Raw genomic sequence first — 22,072 nt, forward strand, 5'->3', positions numbered from 1 at the left:
CTTGAGGCTAAAGGGATCAAGGGATATGGGGAGAAGGCAGGGACAGGGTACTGAATTTGGATGATTAGCCATGATCTCATTGAATGGCGGAGCGGGCTCGAGGGGCCGAATGGCCTACTCCTATCTTCTGTGTTTCTATGTCTGGGCTCACACATTTATAACAGTCACTTGAGAAACATAGCGGGGGACTGTCAAGCTGCTGTGGAACCGTACCGCAAGAAAAACTTGCAGGCGAGGAGAGCACCGGGGAGGAGGGGCGGGCTTTTATTTTGTAGCTGATCAGTGATCCCATAATTTGTCATTCAGTACTAGTGCGGAAAAAGCACCACAAGCTACGGAAAATCCGACAGGATCCCTGAAGAGAATGCAAAAACTGCAGTTGGTAAATGTATAGGAATGGAAAGGACTTGCGATGTCCCAAAACGCTTTACAGCCAATGAAGAACTTTTTGACGTGCAGTCACTGTTGTAATGTAGAAAACGTAGCAACCAATTTGCATACACAAGCTCCCACAGACAGCAGTGAGATAATGACCAGATAATCTGTTTTTAGGTGTTGGTTGAAGGATAAATATTGGCCTCAGGACATCGGGGAGAACTCCCCTGCTCTTCTTCGAAATAGTGGCCATGGCATCTTTTGTGTCCATCTGATAGAGCAGACGGGACTTCGGTTTAACATCTCATCCGAAAGACGGCACCTCCGACAGCGCAGCACTCCCTCAGTACTACGCTGGGTGTGTTCGCTTAGATTTTTCTGCTCAAGTCTCTGGAGTGGGACTGAACACACGACCTTCTGACTCAGGCGAGAGTGCTACCCACTGAGCCACGACTGACGCCTACAGGCATTGACTTTATATACATTATTAAGACACTGGGGGAGCATTTATTGGTACGTTTGGGAGGAGGGGAGAGAGTTTACTTTGTATTTTCCTCCAATTAACAAACCCAGTGCCAGCGTAGTGTTTTACATTGTAAGTGTTTCAACATTGGCTTCCTCCTCCGTTTAACCCATGCTCTCCCTGTATCCCGCTCTTACCCATCCTCGCTTGTAGACCTTGTTTGGCTGTTGACTGTTGGGTATGTGAGTTGAACTCAAGTACTGATAGCCTGCTTAAAGTTTCACCCCCAGAGGAGCCGGAGCTCCGGAGTGTCGCTGAGAAGCTGGCGAAGTACGTAGCGGATGGGGGTCATGAGGTGGAAAAGCTCGCCATTCAGAACAACAGGGACAACCCGGCCTTCTCGTGAGTATCATCGGCCTCCTGTGTCAGCCAATGATGTAGCGCAAATAAAACGGTGTGCGTCGGTGCCAGTGTTTATGGATCCTGTCTGCGTCGGTGCAGTGTTTATAGATCCTGTCTGCGTCGGTGCCAGTGTTTATAGATCCTGTCTGTCGGTGCCAGTGTTTATAGATCCTGTCTGTCGGTGCCAGTGTTTATAGATCCTGTCTGTGTCGGTGCCAGTGTTTATAGATCCTGTCTGTGTCGGTGCCAGTGTTTATAGATCCTGTCTGTGTCGGTGCCAGTGTTTATAGATCCTGTCTGTGTCGGTGCCAGTGTTTATAGATCCTGTTTGTCGGTGCCAGTGTTTATAGATCCTGTTGGTGCTGTGTTTATAGATCCAGTCTCCAGACGTGCTACCCCTACCCCCAGACTGCTCTCCAGACCTACAGTCGGGGAAATACAAACTGACATGTGATTTGTCTGATCTGATGGACATGGGACAGATGGGGTGTGGGTGAATAAATCTCCTATAAGAAGCTTGCAGTGTATATTGGCCCAGAAATTCGGGTCGGAGGCTTCCCGCGGGTGCAAGCCCCCGACCTGCACTTAACTAGCGCGCCGGCCATTCAGCTGTGGGCCCGCGTGGGATTCCGATCCTGGGCCTGCTCCAACTGCCGGCGCGCAGTGCTTGTGTATCCCAGGGGCGCAGGTAGTTCGATGCGTCCCCTGGGATCACGTGGGCCATGGAGAGCCAATTGGAGCAGGGAATGCTTCATTCATAAGTTGATCTTCAAATAAAAAAAATTTTAATTCACATTTTTTAAATAAACTATAAATTACATGAAATAACTATTTTAAACAATAATTTAAATTTTTGAAAAAAATAATTACATTTTCTAACGGGGCTAAAAATAAACTTACCTTTCTTTAAAGTATTTAAAAATAATAAACTTGTGGAAAAAATGTTTTAATTTTAATTAATTCACCACTTACCTTGTAAAAAGCAGGCCTTACGCCTGCTTTTTAAAAGTGTAACTCCTGGAGACTTACCCTCCCAGGAAAACCTGCAAAAAAACATAGGTTTGATGCGCACGCGCAGCCTCTCCGGCGCACGTGTTCCACCGCTGAACCCTTTCTTTCAGAGGAACGGAAGTGCCGGTTTCCCGCGCATGCGCAGTGCATGCAGGAAACCGGCACTCCCATTGGGCCTACGGGTGAGTACCCCGTGCGTACTCACCCGTGGAGACCCGAAGTTCTGGGCCATTAATCTGTGTGACACCGTGCGGATCGCGTGCTGGGACCTCTGCCTGTAGAAAGGCGCTAAGAATTCTTTCCACCGTTTCTATTTCCACAGGTTTCTGTACGATCGCAACAGCCGAGCTTTTCTTTATTACAAGAAAAAAGTGGCCGAAATCAAACGAGAGAAACTGTCTGGCCTGTCGGTGCCCAGATCACCTGTGCCAAGCTCCGCCTCCTCCTCATCGTCCTCCGTGCCAAAAGGTAGGGGAATGGGACGGGGACAACCTCTGCCTTTAAGATTTAACTCCCGAGTAACAGTTTGACCTGCACAAGGTTCAGAAACCGGGGTGTGGTGCCAACACTAGGGTTTATTTCTAGAGGGATAGAATTGAAAAGTAGAGAGGTTTTGCTAAACTTGTATTGAACCTTGGTTGGACCGTGCTTGGAGCACTGGGCACAGTTCTGGTCGCGATATTATAAAAAGGATATAGAGGCAGTGGAGAAGGTGCAAAAAAGATTTACAAGGATGATACCAGAAATGCGAGGTTACACCTATCAGGAAAGGATGAACAGGCTGGGTCTCTTTTCTCTTGAAAAGAGAGGGCTGAGGGGTGACCTGATAGAGGTCTTTAAAATTATGAAAGGTTTTGATAGAGTGGATACAGAGAGAGTGTATCCACTTGTGGGGAAGAGCAAAACTAGAGGCCATCGATACAATATAGTCACCAAGAAATCAAATAGGGAATTCAGAAAAAACTTCTTTACACAGAGAGTGGTGCATAAATGTATCTCTGCTATTCGCCTCAACCACTCCCTGTGGGAGCGAGTTCCACATTCTCACCACTCTCTGGGTAAACAGGTTTCTCCTCAAATCCGTATTGGATTTATTCGTGACTATTGTCTGTCACATTGTTCCTTTGGAGGAGAGGAATTCAGTATGCAGACATGCATAGAGTACTCTAAGTGAAGTGATTTGTATTGGAATGCTGTCTACAGAGTTCTGGGGTGATAGCCCGATGGGCAACCAGTTAAAACTCAGAGGTTTGAGAGCTAGGTGCAGTTGTGTGGGACACTGTCTCCATTAAACCACTTGTGAGTGTGATTTAACCGATGCTCTCCCTGTATCCCGCTCTTACCCATCCACGCTTGTAGACCTTGTTTGGCTGTTGACTGTTTGGTGTGTGAGTTGAACTCAAGTACTGATAGCCTGCTTAAAGTTTCACCCCCAGAGGAGCCGGAGCTCCGGAGTGTGATTGAGAAGCTGGCGAAGTTTGTGGCTGACGGGGGTCCGGATGTGGAAGAGATGGCCGTTCAGGATAATCGAGACAACCCGGCCTTCTGGTGAGCAACATTTCGTCACGCTGCCTGGTTTCTAAGGCTTGTTAGGAAGATCTTGCATTTATACAGCGCTTTTCACATTCTTAGGACGTCCCAAAGTGCTTTACAGCCAGTGAAGTACTTTTTGAAGTGTAGCCACTGTTGTAATGTAGGAAACGCGGCAGCCAATTTGTGCACAGCAAGCTCCCACAACCAGCAATGAGATAAACGATCAGATAATCTGTTTGTGATGTTGATTGAGGGATAAATATTGGCCAGGACACCAGGGACAACTCCCCTGCTCTCCTGGGATCTTTTACGTCTCATCTGAAAGACGACACATCTGACAGTACAGCACTGCCTCAGTACTGCACTGGAGTGTCAGCCTGGATTATGGGCCCAAGTCTCGAGCGGGGCTTAAACCCACAATCTTCCATCTCAGTGGCGAGAGTGCTGCCCACTGAGCCACGGCTGACAATTATTTCATTGCACTCTCCGCACTGTCAGTTCTGACTTGCGTTTTAAATTAAGCTGTGTCCTTTATTTATTCGGATGGTCCCAGGTTCCATCACTGGTGTATGTTGAGTTAGCAGATACTGGCTGTGCCTGGGACAGTATGGCTGGGATCCGTGTCCCCTGGATTAGGCAAGGAGAAAACCCATCCTGGGGCACATATTGATATCGAGGTGTGCAGTATCTTGGCACGATTCGCTCTGCGGTTGAGCAGGCTGCTGACCCTTGCTGTCTAGGCTCTTGCATGAGGAATGGCCACTGGTGTGAGGTAACAAATGGTGACAATCAATGTTTCCGTCTAGCTGCGTGGCTGCTGTCTGAAGTTCTCGTGCAGGTCGCTTACTGGTTTCTCAATGGAAAAACTGCGCATGCACAGATGTTTGAAGGGGCCAAGCACCCAAAATGAAATTACAGGGAACATTGGTGACGGTGGCCATGAAACCGCACCTCATGGGAGTCACTGCTTTCAGGAGGGTGGGGGGGGGGGGATTGTAAAGATAGATCTGGCACTTTCTCTGTGAATGAGCGATTAAGACACCAGGCATCCAAACTAAACTGGTGCGGAGTTAGTTACTTGGGAGGAGGCGGAGATGCTCGGTACTGAAGCCGACACACATGGGCTTTGATGTTGTTACGTGTGAAGCTGCATGTGTTGGAACTGGTAACGGCAGCTGTCGATTACAACAATGGAGAAAAGATTCTCACAAAATGGGATCCAGAAACGCACTGAGCAGAGGTACCACACCCAGGGTACGTTTACCAGTAACCATGGTGTGGGGGAGAGGGGGTTGCTGGTTGACCTGTCCTGTGGAACATCTTCCCATTGGCCACTTCTTGCTTATTCCCATATAGCACTCACTCCTGCTGTGACAGTCATGTGTAAGGAGCCTCGTTGGGTTCTTCTCATCCAGTGCACTGATGACGGGTGCATAGGAATTGCCCAGATGTGTAAACACCAAGGTCCATTTAATTCACCTCCCACCATGCTGGGAGTCACACGATACAACAATAATGGAGTTGTTGACCAATCACAGCAATCACTCTCGATCAATGAGTCTACAACAGACCCAGACATGAGGTGAGGAAAACCCCCAGTGGGGGAGAGCTTTGGGAACCAGAGGTCCACAGTCACCTGTTCCCATAAACCACTGATCTCCTTGCACAGCTTGGTTACCTGTGACCAATCATTTTCTAAATGTTTGCAACTTTTAAACTTTTCTGTGGTGTTGGCCTTGCCCCCTCCTTATCTCTGTAACTTCCTACAACCCGCCGCGATATCTGCACTCCTCTAATTCTGGCCTCTGGAGCATCCCTGATTTTAATCGCTCCACCATTGGCGGCCGTGTCTTCAGCTGCCTGGGCCCCGAGCTCTGGAATTCCCTCCCTAAACCTCTCCACCCCTCTCTCCTCCTTTAAGACGTTTCTTAAAACCTGCCTCTTTGACCAAGCTTTTGGTCACCTGTCCCAATATCTCCTTAATGTGGCTCGGTGTCAAATTTTGTCCGATAGTCACTCCTGTGAAGCACCTTGGGACGTTTTACTACATTAATTAAAGGTGCTATATAAATGCAAGTTGTTGTTGTTCTGGTTGGTTTGGGAGCCTTGCTTTGGGAAGGATGTGAAGGCCACGGTGAGGGAACAGAAGTGTTTTCTAGGCTGGTGCCAGAGATGATGAGGAGAGATTAGAGAATGAAAAAGGTTGAGAAGATCTGATGGAGGTGCTCACAATTATGAGTGGCTTTGATACGGTAAAAAGGCCAAACTATTTCCACTGGTTGGTGATCAGTAAACCAGAGGGCATATAGTTAAGATCATCACCAAAAGAATAACGGGGACGTTAGGAGAATGATTTCTCTCTTACAGAGGGGTTTGCTGGGTGTAGGAGGCCCTATCAGCAGCAGTGGTGGAAGCAGAATCCATAATAGCTTTTAGCTCCGGCACGATGGGCTGAAGGGCCTCCTGTGCTGTATCATTCTATGAAAAGGGAAGTAGAGAAATATTTGTAATAGAAACATTTTAAAGGGCGGGGGACTAAGTGGATCGCTCTTTCAGAGAACGGGCATTGGCGCAATGGGCCTTCAGCTTTCTGCGTGCTGTTGAGCTCTGTGATTCTAAGCACGCTGTTCTCTAGCACAGAGGCGCCTCACACTTCCCTTTCTCTCCGTAGGTTTCTCTACGAGCAGAATAGCGATGCGTATCGATACTACAGGGACACAGTCGAAGTCTTCTGTAAAGTCAAGACCATCGCGCAGAAGGCCGTCCAAGCCAGCTTGATGGCGATGTCCTCTTCCGCCACGCAGAAGCGGAAGAGCTCCCCTGAGCCCGTTTCCGGTGGCTCGCCCTCAGAGCCTGCGCCCTCACCCGCACCTTCATCGTCCTCTTCCTCTTCACTTAAAAAGAAAAAGAAGAGCCGGTGGGGCCCAGAGGACGACAAGATTGAACTTCCTCCTCCTGAATTGGCTTATCCGATGCAAGTGCCCGGCTTAACAAGTAAGTTCTGTGAATAAGGAAATGATGTTGCCGGTGTCTCGGCACAGGGAGTCAGGGGTAAGAAGAGGAGAGAGGCGGAACTTGGAGTGGTGGACTAAAATGTCAAGGGCAGCAGACACTATAAATGGGTACAAGGGGCAAGTGGCTGTGTTTCTGGAGGGAAAAGTTGATTAGGGGATATGGGGAGAAGGTGGGTAGGTGGGGTTGAGGGTTATGGGGAGAAGGTGGGTAGGTGGGGTTGAGGGATTTGGGGAGAAGGTGGGTAGGTGGGGTTGAGGGATATGGGGAGAAGGTGGGTAGGTGGGGTTGAGGGTTATGGGGAGAAGGTGGGTAGGTGGGGTTGAGGGATATGGGGAGAAGGTGGGTAGGTGGGGTTGAGGGATTTGGGGAGAAGGTGGGTAGGTGGGGTTGAGGGATATGGGGAGAAGGTGGGTAGGTGGGGTTGAGGGTTATGGGGAGAAGGTGGGTAGGTGGGGTTGAGGGTTATGGGGAGAAGGTGGGTAGGTGGGGTTGAGGGTTATGGGGAGAAGGTGGGTAAGTGGGGTTGAGGGATTTGGGGAGAAGGTGGGTAGGTGGGGTTGAGGGTTATGGGGAGAAGGTGGGTAGGTGGGGTTGAGGGTTATGGGGAGAAGGTGGGTAGGTGGGGTTGAGGGTTATGGGGAGAAGGTGGGTAGGTGGGGTTGAGGGATTTGGGGAGAAGGTGGGTAGGTGGGGTTGAGGGATATGGGGAGAAGGTGGGTAGGTGGGGTTGAGGGTTATGGGGAGAAGGTGGGTAGGTGGGGTTGAGGGATATGGGGAGAAGGTGGGTAGGTGGGGTTGAGGGTTATGGGGAGAAGGTGGGTAGGTGGGGTTGAGGGATATGGGGAGAAGGTGGGAATGAGAGATATGGTGGGTAGGCGGGATTGGGGGATATGGGGAGAAGGTGGATAGGCGGGGTCGATCTGTGAGAAAGGGTTGGGCTCTTTGGGCCAAATGGCCTTTTGCTGTTGCTAAAAATTCCTACTGGTGGTTGTCGTGTTTCGACTCCTGTAGCGAGGGTACAGTCCCGGTCCACTTTACATTGATGTTATGGTACAAAAGGAACATGGCCTCTTGTGCATATCGGTAGCTCTCCTCCTCCGATTGCAGGGACTTATCCTTTTAAAGCTGGGGTCATTGGAGCCTGAACCGGTGTCTTCCTGTCCCTTGACAGCCCCACTACCCCGTCCCAAATGGTTTCTACCGAGTACGTTTTCTTGCCTTCTGTGTTAGTCTCACTGTAGATGGTTGGACTGATGGAGTGCCACTAACCTTTGTGTTAGAGGCCATGATCCCAAGCAGGGTCTTATTCAAAGCCAACGCTCCGCACCACGGGGAGATGGTCCTGGCCCCAATGATGCTCCACACATTGAGCTGTCGATTGCAAGTCCCTGGGTTCATGCTCATCGCTTCTCCACTGCAAAGAAGTATGGAACCAATGACACTAGAAAATGGTGGATAAATACTTGAAAGGGGAAAGATTTGCAGGGCTATGGGTAAAGAGCAGGGAGAGGGAGGTTAATCTTTCAAAGAGCCGGCACAGGCACGATGGGCCGAACGGCCTCATTCAGTGCTGTATAATTCTATGACCCTTTCACTCACTGTGTGGAATCTGTGATCGCCCTGCTTCCGAACAACATCCCCTTGCCTTTGCTGGAGGGAAAGGAAAGGCGAGGGAAGCAGTGGCGAATCCCAGCTCGGTCAATGGAGGCCTGGAGTCACGTGGAGCAGGTGAAGGGGTATTTGGGCTGGAGATGGCTCCCAGTGCCACAGTATTTAACTCGTGCTAAAGCAAACCAAGCACTGGGGTTCATTTCCAGAGGGATAGAATTGAAAAGCAGAGAAATTATGTTAAACTTGTATCAAACCTTGGTTAGACCACGCTTGGAGTTCTGTGAACAGTTCTGGTCTCCATAAACTAAAAAGGATATAGAGGCACTGGAGAAGATATGAAAAGGATTTACAAGGATGATACCAGAACTGAGAGGTTATACCTATCAGGAAAGACTGAACAGGCTGGGGCTCCTTTCTCTAGATAAGAGATTGAGAGGTGACCTGATAAAGGTCTTTAAGATTATGAAAGGGTTTGATAGGGTCGACATAGAGAAGATGTTTCCACTTGTGGGGGAGACCAGAACTAGGGGCCATCAATATAAGATAGTCACTAATAAATCCAATCAGGAATTCAGGAGAAACTTCTTCACCCAGAGAGTGGTGAGAATGTGGAACTCGCTACCACAGGGAGTGGTTGAAGCGAATGGCAGAGATGTTTTCAAGGGAAGCTAGATAAACATATGATGGGAGAAAGGAATAGAAGGGTATGCTGATCGGGTGAGATGACGAGGCTGGTGTGGAGCATAAACACCAGCATGGAGCAGTTGGGCCAAATGGCCTGTTTCTCTGTGCTATAAATGCTATGTAATTCTGTGAATCACGTGGAACAGATGAAGGGGTAATTGGGCTCCCAGCATCATATAACAAGTGCTACAGTGTTAACTCGTGCTAAAGTAATGCCTCATATGTGTGATTGCAGCTCAGGAGTTGAAGGGGCTCGGCTATCAGAAAGGTAAGCCGGTCGGATTGGTGGGAGTCACCGAGCTCAGTGACGCACAGAAGAAGCAGTTGAAGGAACAGCAGGAGGTAAATCCCAGCGAGACGATCATTAATGGCAGGGTGTGGCCAAGGGGAGCGCAGCCCTGCAGTGATGCAGGACACCGGCATTGCTGCAACAGGGGTTGCAGGCTGCTTGCTTCTGGGCAGTCTTGCTCTGCGCTGCTTTGCTTATGAGCTGCAGCATTGTCAGCAGAGGGCTTTGGTTAAACACTCTCGTGTACCAGGACGCTGACTCTACTCGCTTTGCTCACTCCTTCCTCGTTAACCCGTTGAAGAACTGAAGCCTCTTCTGCTTTTCGAACTGCACCGTTTCGTGGCAACCTCTGCAAAACTGACCTAAAAGTAAAGCTACCAATTTAATGTAAGGGTAGAGAAATGAACCATACTGCGGGTTATGGGCTGCAGTGCTCAGAGAAGGAGGAGGGTGTACAGTTGCAGAGAGAGAGAGAGAGAGCCACTAGGCCAGGACACTTAGTGAGAGAGACATACAGATACTGGGCAGTGATAATTAGCTAGAGAGAAACCAGGCATGGCTACAGACAGATACTGGGGAAGGGCAGAGAGAGAGACAGAGAAACATAGACACTAGGCAGTGATAGCTACAGAGAGAGAGAGAGACGAGAACCAATCAGGACCATTTGCAGAGGGGCAGAAACCAGGCAGGGTCACTTACACAGAGACTGAGGGACCGTGAGCAATATCAGCAGAATAAAGAAGATGCCCAGTAGTGTTTAGAGAGAGCTGGAGAGGGACTAGGGGCATATAGAAAGAGGTTGCCATTTAAGGAGAGGAATAGTGGGCAGGTTGGACAAGAGCATTTATCAATGGAGAAGATCCAGAGAGTGAGGAGTTGGTGATGGTGTTATTGTAGAGGAATCAAGGGGCTGGATAGAAATGTTTCTAGAGAGCTGTGGTATGTATCGGAGAACGCAAGACTGTGTTGAAGCGCCCCAGAGAGGTGGTGAGGGGTGTGAAGGAGGGTGGAGGGATGGTGGGGAAGGGGTAAGGGAGCTGAAGCAACCTCTGGACATTTGGCAGGATGGCTGACGTGATTTCTGGGTGTTTGCAGATGCAGCAAATGTACGATATGATCATGAAGCACAAGCAAGCCATGCAGGAGATGCAGATGATGTGGGAGAAAGCCATCCAGGATCACCGGCACGAATACGACAGCGACGAGGAGATTGACGGCGACGCAGGCACCTGGGAACATCGCCTGCGGCACATGGAGATGGAGAAGACCAGAGGTAACCGCAGGGTCGCGGCAGTCTGCAGAGGTCAGGGGTACCCGCGGGGTCGCGGCATTCTGCAGAGGTCAGGGGTAACCGCAGGGTCGCGGCATTCTGCAGAGGTCAGGGGTACCTGCGGGGTCGTGGCAGTCTGCAGAGGTCAGGGGTAACCGCAGGGTCGTGGCAGTCTGCAGAGGTCAGGGGTACCCGCGGGGTTGTGGCAGTCTGCAGAGGTCAGGGGTACCCGCGGGGTTGTGGCAGTCTGCAGAGGTCAGGGGTACCCGCGGGGTTGTGGCAGTCTGCAGAGGTCAGGGGTACCCGCGGGGTTGTGGCATTCTGCAGAGGTCGGGTACCCGCGGGGTTGTGGCAGTCTGCAGAGGTCAGGGGTACCCGCGGGGTTGTGGCAGTCTGCAGAGGTCAGGGGTACCTGCGGGGTTGTGGCAGTCTGCAGAGGTCAGGGGTAACCGCAGGGTCGCGGTAGTCTGCAGAGGTCAGGGGTAACCGCAGGGTCGCGGCAGTCTGCAGATGTCAGGGGTACCCGCGGGGTTGTGGCAGTCTGCAGAGGTCAGGGGTACCCGCGGGGTTGTGGCAGTCTGCAGAGGTCAGGGGTACCCGCGGGGTTGTGGCAGTCTGCAGAGGTCAGGGGTACCCGCGGGGTTGTGGCATTCTGCAGAGGTCGGGTACCCGCGGGGTTGTGGCAGTCTGCAGAGGTCAGGGGTACCCGCGGGGTTGTGGCATTCTGCAGAGGTCAGGGGTACCCGCGGGGTTGTGGCAGTCTGCAGAGGTCAGGGGTACCTGCGGGGTTGTGGCAGTCTGCAGAGGTCAGGGGTAACCGCAGGGTCGCGGCAGTCTGCAGAGGTCAGGGGTACCTGCGGGGTTGTGGCAGTCTGCAGAGGTCAGGGGTACCCGCGGGGTTGTGGCAGTCTGCAGAGGTCAGGGGTAACCGCAGGGTCGCGGCAGTCTGCAGAGGTCAGGGGTAACCGCAGGGTCGCGGCAGTCTGCAGAGGTCAGGGGTAACCGCAGGGTCGCGGCAGTCTGCAGAGGTCAGGGGTAACCACAGGGTCGCGGCAGTCTGCAGAGGTCAGGGGTAACCGCAGGGTCGCGGCAGTCTGCAGAGGTCAGGGGTAACCGCAGGGTCGCGGCAGTCTGCAGAGGTCAGGGGTAACCACAGGGTCGCGGCAGTCTGCAGAGGTCAGGGGTAACCGCAGGGTCGCGGCAGTCTGCAGAGGTCAGGGGTACCCGCGGGGTTGTGGCATTCTGCAGAGGTCAGGGGTACCCGCGGGGTTGTGGCAGTCTGCAGAGGTCAGGGGTACCCGCGGGGTTGTGGCATTCTGTAGAGGTCAGGGGTACCCGCGGGGTTGTGGCAGTCTGCAGAGGTCAGGGGTACCTGCGGGGTTGTGGCAGTCTGCAGAGGTCAGGGGTAACCGCAGGGTCGCGGCAGTCTGCAGAGGTCAGGGGTACCCGCGGGGTCGTGGCATTCTGCAGAGGTCGGGGTAACCGCAGGGTCGCGGCATTCTGCAGAGGTCAGGGGTAACCGCAGGGTCGCGGCATTCTGCAGAGGTCAGGGGTACCCGCGGGGTTGTGGCAGTCTGCAGAGGTCAGGGGTACCCGCGGGGTTGTGGCAGTCTGCAGGGGTAACCGTGGGGTTGTGGCAGTCTGCAGAGGTCAGGGGTACCCGCGGGGTTGTGGCAGTCTGCAGAGGTCAGGGGTACCCGTGGGGTTGTGGCAGTCTGCAGAGGTCGGGTAACCGCGGGGTTGCGGCAGTCTGCAGCGGTTCAGGCGTAAGAGGATGGTAGAGAGTTTAACCGGCAGGGTGCATCCAGTGCAGGTTCCGTTTACATCCCGTTGGCACAGTAGAAGCAAGTCGTGTTCGGGATTTTACGGCTCTGACTTTGGACCTTCCCTTCTACAGTGTGAACAAGACAGGTCAAGCGCCTCTGGTGACGGTGACCTGGGTGTCCAGGCTCACATGTGTCCCTCACGCCCTGGTACTAGGGCCCCTGATATTATTACTGGCCTGTGTGTCGTTCAGTCTACCCGCAGGCAGACCAGAGTCCACCGGGATCCACCTCTGCTGCCTTGCCTCTGGAGCCAGGCAGCTAAACCAGCTTGCATAGATACTCGGACAGGATTGGGCCATTCGGCCCCTCGAGCCTCTTCCACCATTCGATCAGAGCTGATCTGCTTCAGTTGCCTTCAGGGACCCGAACAATACTGCATCGGGGGAACGGTTAAACACTGTACTGGGGCTGCATTCTTCTTTGTTTGACAATCCCCGGTCATGTTCTGTGTTGTCTCCATCACTGGGAAGGGCACTGCGCGAATGGTGCTTCACACAGCTCATTGTCTATAGTCCATCACAGTTTGTGCTGTTCTTTGGTAGAGTGGGCAGAACAACTGACTGAAATGGGTCGAGGGAAACACTTCATCGGGGACTTCCTGCCCCCTGACGAACTGGACAAGTTCATGGAGACATTCAAAGCTCTAAAGGTAAGTTAGATTATCGGAAAATACTTTTAAAAGTGGGTTACTTTGAGTAACTCTTTTGCATCTTTATCAGGGCTGATACAGCACGGGTTAGATACAGAGTAAAGCTCCCTCTACACTGTCCCATCAAACACTCCCAGGGCAGGGACAGCACGGGTTAGATACAGAGTAAAGCTCCCTCTACACTGTCCTAATGAATGTGCCTTGGTGTGGCATTTTCTTGTCCAGCTGCAGCCCTCTTGGTGTCCTCAGAGTGACATTGGTAAGTTTTGGCCAAATTAGGAGCTTTTCTGTGCTGTATGCTCATTTCCCCTCGTGGGGAAATCTAGAACGCGGAGGCACAGTCTCAGAATAAAGGGTCGCCCTTTTAGAACTGAGATGAGGAGGAATTTCTTCTCTCAGAGGGTCGTAAATCTGTGGAATTCTCTGCCCCAGAGAGCTGTGGAGGCTGGGTCATTAAATACATTTAAGGTGGAGATAGACACATTTTTACAAGATAAGGGAATGAAGGGTTATGGGGAGCAGACAGGGAAGTGACTTTGAGCCCAAGATCAGCCATGATCTTATTGAATGGCGGAGCAGACTCGAGGGGCCGAATGGCCTATTTTTGCTCCTCGTTCTTATGTCCACCAGGAACTGGATTGAGATTGCCCAACTCATTTCATGCTGCGCTCTTACAGTCAGTAGACACAGGAGACTTCCATCGCTTGTATTTTTCCAATTCCACTTTTAGTTCATTCACACTACCCTTAATCAGGAGGACAGGCTTTTCTCTCGATGAAATATGTTGGTAAGGATTGGACCCTATGTGTACATACAAGAGTGAGTTTTGCGAGGCCCCACACAGCTAGCAGTGCCTCGATTGTAGCTAGCGCACGTCAGGAAGTCACGGGCTTTGCTCCTATGATATTCAGTGCAAGGTACCGCCAGCGTGTGGGTCGTCACAACTTGCATTTATATAATGCTTTTAACGTAATAAAAACGTCTCAAGGCGCGTCACAGGAGCGTAATCCAACAAAAATTGACATCGAGCCACTTATATATTAGGACAGGTGACCAAAAGTCAAAGAAGTAGGTTTTAAGGAGCGTCTTAAAGGAGGAGAGAGGGGTAGAGAGGCGGAGGGAATTGCAGACCTTGGGGCCTAGGTGGCTGAAGGCTTGGCCGCCAATGGATGAGCGATTAAAATCGGGGATGTGCAAGAGGGCACAATTGGAGGAGCGCAGAGATCTCGGGAGGGTTGTATGGCTGGAGGCGGTTACAGAAATAGGGAGGGGCGAGGCCATGGGGGGATTTGAACACAAGAACGAGAATTTTAAAATCGAGGCGTTGCAGGACCGGGAGCCAATGTAGGTCAACGAGCACATGGGTGATTGTGTACAGTCATCCACAAGTATACTGACATTCATGCGTGCACACACACTTCCCCTCCCCATCATTCCGTGTGTGTGACTGCTTCAACGTTGTCTGTCTCCCAACGTTGTCTTGTCTGTCTCCCACAGGAAGGCAGAGAGCCTGATTACTCCGACTACAAGGATTTCAAAATTACCGTGGAGAACATTGGTTACCAGATGCTGATGAAAATGGGCTGGAAAGAGGGCGATGGACTGGGCTCTGAGGGACAAGGCATCAGAGCTCCCGTCCCCAGGTACGGAACAGAGTGATGGGTCGCGAGGCTCTGATCTATGAAATGAACCCGTGCTGTTAACATGAGTTGAAATGCCAGTGCAGCCTGCGCTGGGTTAAGGAGAAGGAGACTGAGCTTTGAGATGTCTGCACACCCACAATACGAACAGCATTCCTCATTATCCTTGTACGTGCTTTAGGAGTGTCCAGTGACATAAGCTTTAAAGGGGAGGAAAGCAGGTAGATATTTTACCCCCCTGCAAAGGTGCTGATTTATACTTGGATAAGAAATAAAGACTTGCATTTATATAGCACCTTTCATGACCACCAGACATCCCAAAGTGCTTTACAGCCAATGAAGTACTTTTTGAAGTGTAGTCACTGTTGTAGCAATGTGATATTGACCAGATAATCTGTTTTCGTGATGTTGATTGAGGGATAAACATTGGCCAGGACACTGGGGCAAATGCCCCTACTCCTCTTCGAAATAGTGCCCTAGGATCTTTTACGTCCACCTGAGAGGGTAGACGGGGATTCGGTTTAACGTCTCATCCGAAAGACTGCCCCTCCGTGTCAGCCCAGATTTTGTGCTCAAGTCTCTGGAGTGGGACTTGAACCCATGACCTTCTGACTCAGAGGCGAGGGTGCCGCCCGCGGAGCCACCGCTGACACTCGGCTCAGTGGGTTGGCTCTGCAGCTGCTAGCAGCCCATCCTGTATCTCACACAAGTGCCAATTCTTGGTGTGTGTGTCACAGCCAACCCCAATCCTGCCCCCCCCCAGAATGCCCAGGTATTGTTACTTTTTCAGCAGGGGTTCAGTGAAGAGTGATTAGCGGTTAGCTACGCAATCACCAGGTTGGCCCCCATTCCTCGTGTAGCTTCTGGTGATGATCATCATCCAGGCACTTGGAAATATGTCCCCAAGGCCAAGAATCTTGGCGGCTCTGTCACTGGGCCTTGGTCTTATTCCAGGCCTTAAGAGTTTATAAAAGCACATGTCCAGTGTGAGTAGGAACGCAAGGCAGGACGCCGCCAACTGCTTGTGCATATAGAAACATAGAAGATAGGAGCAGGAGTTGGCCATTTGGCCCCTTGAGCCTGCTCCGCCATTTAATGAGATCATGGCTGATCATTTTGAACTCACGTTCTGGGGTTATCTGGGCATGAACTAGTGGGTTGGGACTTTCCATTTCTGCATTCACCAGCCCCACGATTTTAGAAAATCCCAGGCAGCTGAGCGCAGAAGAGGGAACCCTCCGCCCCCCCAGCTGTGGTGTCTATAAAGACTGATCGGCTGCCTTCCACGGGCGGGAGAAACCACGTGGAATTTCTGTTTGGTTTTCCCTTACCGACCGTTTAAATTTTGTTTTGTTATTTTAGTTTTTTTTAAAAAATATATAATTTTTGTGTGAGCCGCACAAAAATTGGGGCCTTGTTTTAAGTGCAGGCCCTTAATATTTCCCCCGTAAAGTTAGGCTTTGCTAACTGGGGCACGAGTATGGGGTTGGGGGGACGGCGGGGGCGGCGTCGCGAGGATGCTGCTCAGTTGGCCGCGCGGCGTAACAGCCATTTTAATTCCCTGTCCTCATTTTCATTTTCCAAATTGGACTCCCATCTGAAGTTGGTGAGAATGATGCGATGGCCAAGAGGCGGGAGCAGGAAATCCCACAGCGACAGGCCATGGTCTGAATTATGTTAGATTCTCAACACAGCCAAGGTTATTCCTTGCGGGGTGTGGGGCGATCACCCGCGTTTCCCAATCCTGCGGGTCCCCATGCTCATTGAATCACAATCTAAATTTATGATCACAACAGCTCACTGCATAAAAAAAATCTCCTTTCTTCCCCTCTGGTTCTTTTGCCAATTATCTTAAATCTGTGTCCTCTGGTTACCACTGGAAACAGATTCTCCATATTTACTCTATCAAAACCCCTTGTAATTTTAATATTAAATCTCCTTTTAACCTTCTCTGCTCTAAGGAGAGCAATCCCAGCTTCTCTAGCCTCTCTGTGTAACTGAAGTCCCTCGTCCCTGGTACCAGGGAGAAAGATGTTATAGCACTATATAAATGTAAGTCTTTTGGTGATGGTATTTTTTTTTAACCTGCACAGAGGCACCACGGCAGTGGACGGAGCTGGGTTTGGTGTCGATCGCCCAGCAGAGCTGAGTAAGGACGATGATGAATATGAGGCATTCCGCAAGCGTATGATGCTGGCCTACAGGTTCAGGCCCAACCCGCTGGTAGGTGATCTCCACAACGCGCACACGGGGCGGAAAACGGGGAGTGGCTTTGGCCGTTCTCTTGTTGCGAGCTCTGTGTATGCAACGCTCAAACTTTATCGAATTTATTCAGATCATTTGAGCACCTTCTCTTCTCCGTAAAGACCTCGAAATCTATTAAACTTCAGATCTTAAATTTGAAAATAAAAGGTGCTGCTTTTCTGTTGGATGACGGAACAGGCTCAAGGGGTTGAATGCAATGTTTCCGTTAAGCTGCGCGGCCGCACAGCATGCTGGAGGTCCCGCGCAGGCCGCTCACGGACTTCTCAATGTAAATAACCGCGCCTGCACGAAAAACTTAATGGGTCGCGCACCAAAAAAAAAATTACAAGGAACATTGGCCCACTCCTGTTCCTGTGTTCCTAATTGGATAACTCTTACAGAGAGCTGGCACAGCACGATGAGCCGAATGGCCTCCTTCTTGTGCTGTGTGATTCTGTGTGTGACTTGGAGGTGATGGTGATGATGCTGCCCTTGTCCTCGGTGGGAGGGGTCACGGGGGAGGAGGTGCTGTTGAAGTAATCTTGGCCAGTTGGTGCAGTGAACCCCGTAGATCGCTCACACTGTAGCCACGGTGCGCAGGTGATGGAGGGGGTGGATATTGAGTCCAGTGGTACCAATCGAGCGGATTGCTCTGTCCTGGCTGGTTCGAGCTTCTTGTCTGTTCTTGTGGCTGCACCTAGAATCATAGAAACTTACCCCACAGAAAGAGGCCATTCAGCCCATCGTGTCCGTGCCGGCCGAAAAAGAGCTCTCCAGCCTAATCCCACTTTCCAGCTCTTGGTCCGTAGCCCTGTAGGTTACGGTACTTCAAGTGCATATCCAAGTACTTTTTAAATGTGATGAGGGTTTCTGCCTCGACCACCCTTTCAGGCAGTGAGTTCCAGACCCCCACCACCCTCTGGGTGAAAAAAGTTCTCCTCAACTCCCCTCTAATCCTTTTACCAATTACTTCAGTCTGGGTGGAGCTAAGAAGCCCCAAGGGGCAGAAAACATTGGTGGGAGTTGTCTATAGGCCTCCAAACAGTAGTGGTAATGTAGGGGACGGCATCAAACAGGAAATTAGAGATACATGTAACAAGGGTACTACAGTAATCATGGGTGACTTTAATCTACATATAGACTGGCCAAACCAAATTAGCAATAATACTGTGGAGGAAGAATTCCTGGAGTGTGTATGAGATGGATTTTTAGACCAGTACGTTGAGCCAACTAGAGAACAGGCTATCCTAGATTGGGTATTGTGCAATGAGAAGGGGTTAATTAATAATCTTGTTGTACGGGGTCCTTTAGGGAAGAGTGACCATAACATGATAGAATTCTTCATTAAAATGGAAAGTGAAGAAGTCCAATCTGAATCTATGGTCCTAAATCTGAACAAAGGAAACTACGATGGTATGAGGAGTGAGTTGGCTATGATAGATTGGGGAGCTTCATTAAAAGGCATGACGGTGGATAGGCAATGGCTAACATTTAAGGAACGAATGCATGAATTGCAACAGTTATACATTCCTTTCTGGCGCAAAAACACAAAAGGAAAAGCGGCCCAACCATGGCTAACAAAAGAAATTAAGGATAGTATTAGATCCAAAGAGGAGTCCTATAAAGTTGCCAGAAAAAGTAGCAAGCCTGAGGATTGGGAGCTGTTTAGAATTCAGCAAAAAAGGACCAAGAGATTGATTAAGAGGGGAAAAATAGAGTATGAGAGTAAACTTGCAAGGAACATAAAAGCGGACTGTAAAAGCTTCTACAAGTATGTAAAAAGAAAAAGATTAGTGAAGACAAATGTAGGTCCCTTACAGTCAAGAAATGGGAGAATTTATAATGGGGAACAAGGAAATGGCAGAGGAATTAAACAAATACTTTGGTTCTGTCTTCACGGAAGAGGACACAAATAACTTCCAAAAAATTGTAGGGAACCCAAGGGTCTAGTGAGAAGGAGGAATTAAAGGAAATTAGTATTAGTAAACAAATAGTGCTGGAGTAATGAATGGGACTGAAAGCTGATAAATCCCCAGGGCCTGATAATCTGCATCCCAGAGGTAGCCATGGAAATAGTGGATGCAATGGTTGTCATCTTCTATAAATTCTATAGATTATGGAACAGTTCCTGCAGATTGGAGGGTGGCAAATGTAACCCCACTATTTAAAAAAGGAGGGAGAGAGAAAACCGGGAACTACAGACTGGTTAGCCTAACATCAGTAGTAGGGAAAATGCTAGAGTCTATTATAAAGGATGTGATAACAGGACACTTAGAAAATATCAACTGGATTAGACAAAGTCAACATGGATTTATGAAAGGGAAATCGTGTTTGACAAACCTACTGGAGTTTTTTGAGGATGTAACTGGTAGAATAGATAAGGGAGAACCAGTGGATGTGGTGTATTTGGATTTTCAGAAGGCCTTTGATAAAGTCCCACATAAGAGGTTAGTGTGCAAAATTAAAGCACATGGGATTGGGGGTAATATACTGGCATGGATTGAAAATTGGTTAACAGACAGGAAACAGAGAGTAGGAATAAATGGGTCTTTTTCGGGGTGGCAGGCGGTGACTAGTGGGGTACCGCAGGGATCAGTGCTTGGGCCCCAGCTATTCACAATATATATCAATGATTTGGATGAGGGAACCAAATGTAATATTTCCAAGTTTGCTGTCGACACGAAACTAGGTGGGATTGTGAGTTGTGAGGAGGATGCAAAGAGGCTTCAAGGCGATTTAGACAAGTTGAGTGAGTGGGCAAATACATGTCAGATGCAGTATAACGTGGATAAATGTGAAGTTACCCACTTCAGTAAGAAAAACAGAAAGGCAGAGTATTATTTAAATAGTGATAAATGGGGAAATGTTGATGTACAGAGGGACCTGGGTGTCCTTGTACACCAGTCACTGAAAGCAAACATGCAGGTGCAGCAAGCAGTTAGGAAGGCAAATGGTATGTTGGCCTTCATTGCAAGAGGATTTGAGTACAGGAGCAAGGATGTCTTACTACAGTTATACAGGGCCTTAGTGAGACCACACCTGGAGTACTGTGTGCAGTTTTGGTCTCCTTACCTAAGAAAGGATATACTTGCCATAGAGGGAGTGCAGCAAAGGTTCACCAGACTGATTCCTGGGATGGCAGGACTGTCGTATGAGGAGAGATTGGGTCGACTAGGTCTGTATTCACTAGAGTTTAGAAGAATGAGAGGGGATCTCATTGAAACGTATAAAATTCTGACAGGGCTAGACAGACTGGATGCAGGGAGGATGTTTCCCCTGGCTGGGGGGTCTAGAACGAGGGGTCACAGTCTCAGGATATGGGGTAGGACATTTAGGACTGAGATGAGGAGAAATTTCTTCACTCAGAGGGTGGTGAACCTGTGGAATTCTCTACCACAGAGGGCTGTGGAGGCCAAGTCACTGAATATATTTAAGAAGGAGATAGATAGATTTCTAGACACAAAGGGCATCAAGGGGTATGGGGAGAGGGCAGGAATATGGTATTGAGATAGAGGATCAGCCATGATCATATTGAATGGTGGAGCAGGCTCGAATGGCCGACTCCTGCTCCTATTTTTCATTGTTTCTATGTTAAATCTCTGCCCCCTGGTTATTGACCTCACTGCTAAGGGAAACGGGTCCCATTTCTGTACTCATCCCAGCTGTCCAGGTGAGTGAGTTTTCCATCACACTGCGGACTTGAGCATTTTCCAGAGTATTTTTTCCTCCTTATTGTCCCTGGGTTTTTCTTTGTTTTCTTTGGCCTCTCCCGGGAGAGGGTGGTAGGAATTGTCTAGTCAGGCTCCAGATATCACGGAGTGTGGGGCAGGCTTGACGGACCAGCCGGTCTTTTCCTGCCTGTCGTTTTGTATGAAGTAACGTGGATCTTTCCTTTGTTTCAGAACAACCCAAGGAGGCCGTATTACTGACTCCCGCACTCCCACCCAGAGCTGTAAAGAGACTTTACCAGTCAATCCTTGGCTGTGCTGTTTAGTTTGGTGCTTCGACAGCACAGCGATCAGATGAACGTGCTCACAAGGGATGAACGCAAGGGTTGGATTTCCCTGATAAACAGTTCCGGAACTTTCTGTACTGCTGCTATTAGGCCACATTCTTCCCAGTTTCCCTTCCGACTCAAAAAGGAGCCCCTTTCCCTCGTCACACGGGACCGGGGACTGTGCAGAGAAAAAAAAAATCTCAAAATGAAATGAAGTTTTTTTTTAACGTCTCGTCCTGTTCCCAGCCACTGGAAATCGTCCTGAATCTCTCAGGGCTGTAAGAGTTATTACAGTGCGGAGTCCTGGTACTGTGAGGATGGGGAGGGGGGGGGGGGAGCGTAATCAAGCCCCCTCCTTCTCCCCCACCCCCACCATGTCTGTGGAGATTCAGCTGCAAGAGGAAACTGCAGCGCATCTCGCTCTGGTCTCATGTATCCTGGCCCAGTCGATGAGGGAGGAATTCTTTGCCTTCCCTGTGAACAAATGCGTAGCTGCTTTAAACACTGCGAGGGGAACCCGAGGGAGTGTTACTGAGCGCCAACATCCGGCAGGTGAAATCTCAACCATTTTGGACATCTCTGATAGTCGCTCAGTAACCTTTTAATCTCTAGTAGAAGGTCATTCGAACATTTTCTTGCAAAAATGTAGGAACTGTTGCATGTTTGGGCATAAATAAATTTATTAATTATAAACATGAGTCTTTTTTTTAAAAATTCTGGCTGTTTCTGCATTTTCCCCAATGGTCACAGTGTAATTGAGCTACACGGGTGAGCAAGTCCCAGGTTTGACTCCTGGCCCGTGTTGGCTGAGCTGATCTCCGGTGGGGTGGTGGCAGTGGAGCGACTCTACGATTCGACGCCCTATTCTAAATATGGCCCAACCAATGCCTGGACCCACTCACTTATCCCTGCAGAACAGTGAAACGTTGGCAGATTAGTTGGACCACGGAGGGGGCAACACAGGTGAGGCGAAAAGAAAATACTGCAGATGCTGGAAATCTGAAATAAAAACAGAAAATGCTGGAGATACTCAGCAGGTCAGGCAGCATCTGTAGACAGAGAA

The 22,072-nt window shown here is 49.9% G+C and overlaps 1 protein-coding gene across 1 annotated transcript in view; it reads left to right on the top strand.

Moving 5' to 3' along the window:
* The window catches only part of sugp1 (SURP and G patch domain containing 1), a 34,990-nt gene extending 13,288 nt beyond the window's left edge, over nucleotides 1–21,702 (top strand). The window contains exons 5-14 of the mRNA XM_086004360.1: nucleotides 1,117–1,240; nucleotides 2,574–2,719; nucleotides 3,676–3,799; nucleotides 6,456–6,778; nucleotides 9,330–9,436; nucleotides 10,479–10,656; nucleotides 13,022–13,128; nucleotides 14,626–14,771; nucleotides 16,862–16,991; nucleotides 20,915–21,702. Coding sequence (XP_085860486.1) covers nucleotides 1,117–1,240; nucleotides 2,574–2,719; nucleotides 3,676–3,799; nucleotides 6,456–6,778; nucleotides 9,330–9,436; nucleotides 10,479–10,656; nucleotides 13,022–13,128; nucleotides 14,626–14,771; nucleotides 16,862–16,991; nucleotides 20,915–20,941 — 1,412 coding nt within the window. The 3' untranslated portion in view covers nucleotides 20,942–21,702. The remainder of the gene's footprint in view (nucleotides 1–1,116; nucleotides 1,241–2,573; nucleotides 2,720–3,675; nucleotides 3,800–6,455; nucleotides 6,779–9,329; nucleotides 9,437–10,478; nucleotides 10,657–13,021; nucleotides 13,129–14,625; nucleotides 14,772–16,861; nucleotides 16,992–20,914) is intronic.
* Nucleotides 21,703–22,072: the final 370 nt, after the last annotated feature.

This window comes from Somniosus microcephalus, chromosome 13, assembly GCF_052327205.1.
Source record: "Somniosus microcephalus isolate GS21.2 chromosome 13, FLI_Smic_1.0, whole genome shotgun sequence".
NCBI lineage: Eukaryota > Metazoa > Chordata > Chondrichthyes > Squaliformes > Somniosidae > Somniosus > Somniosus microcephalus.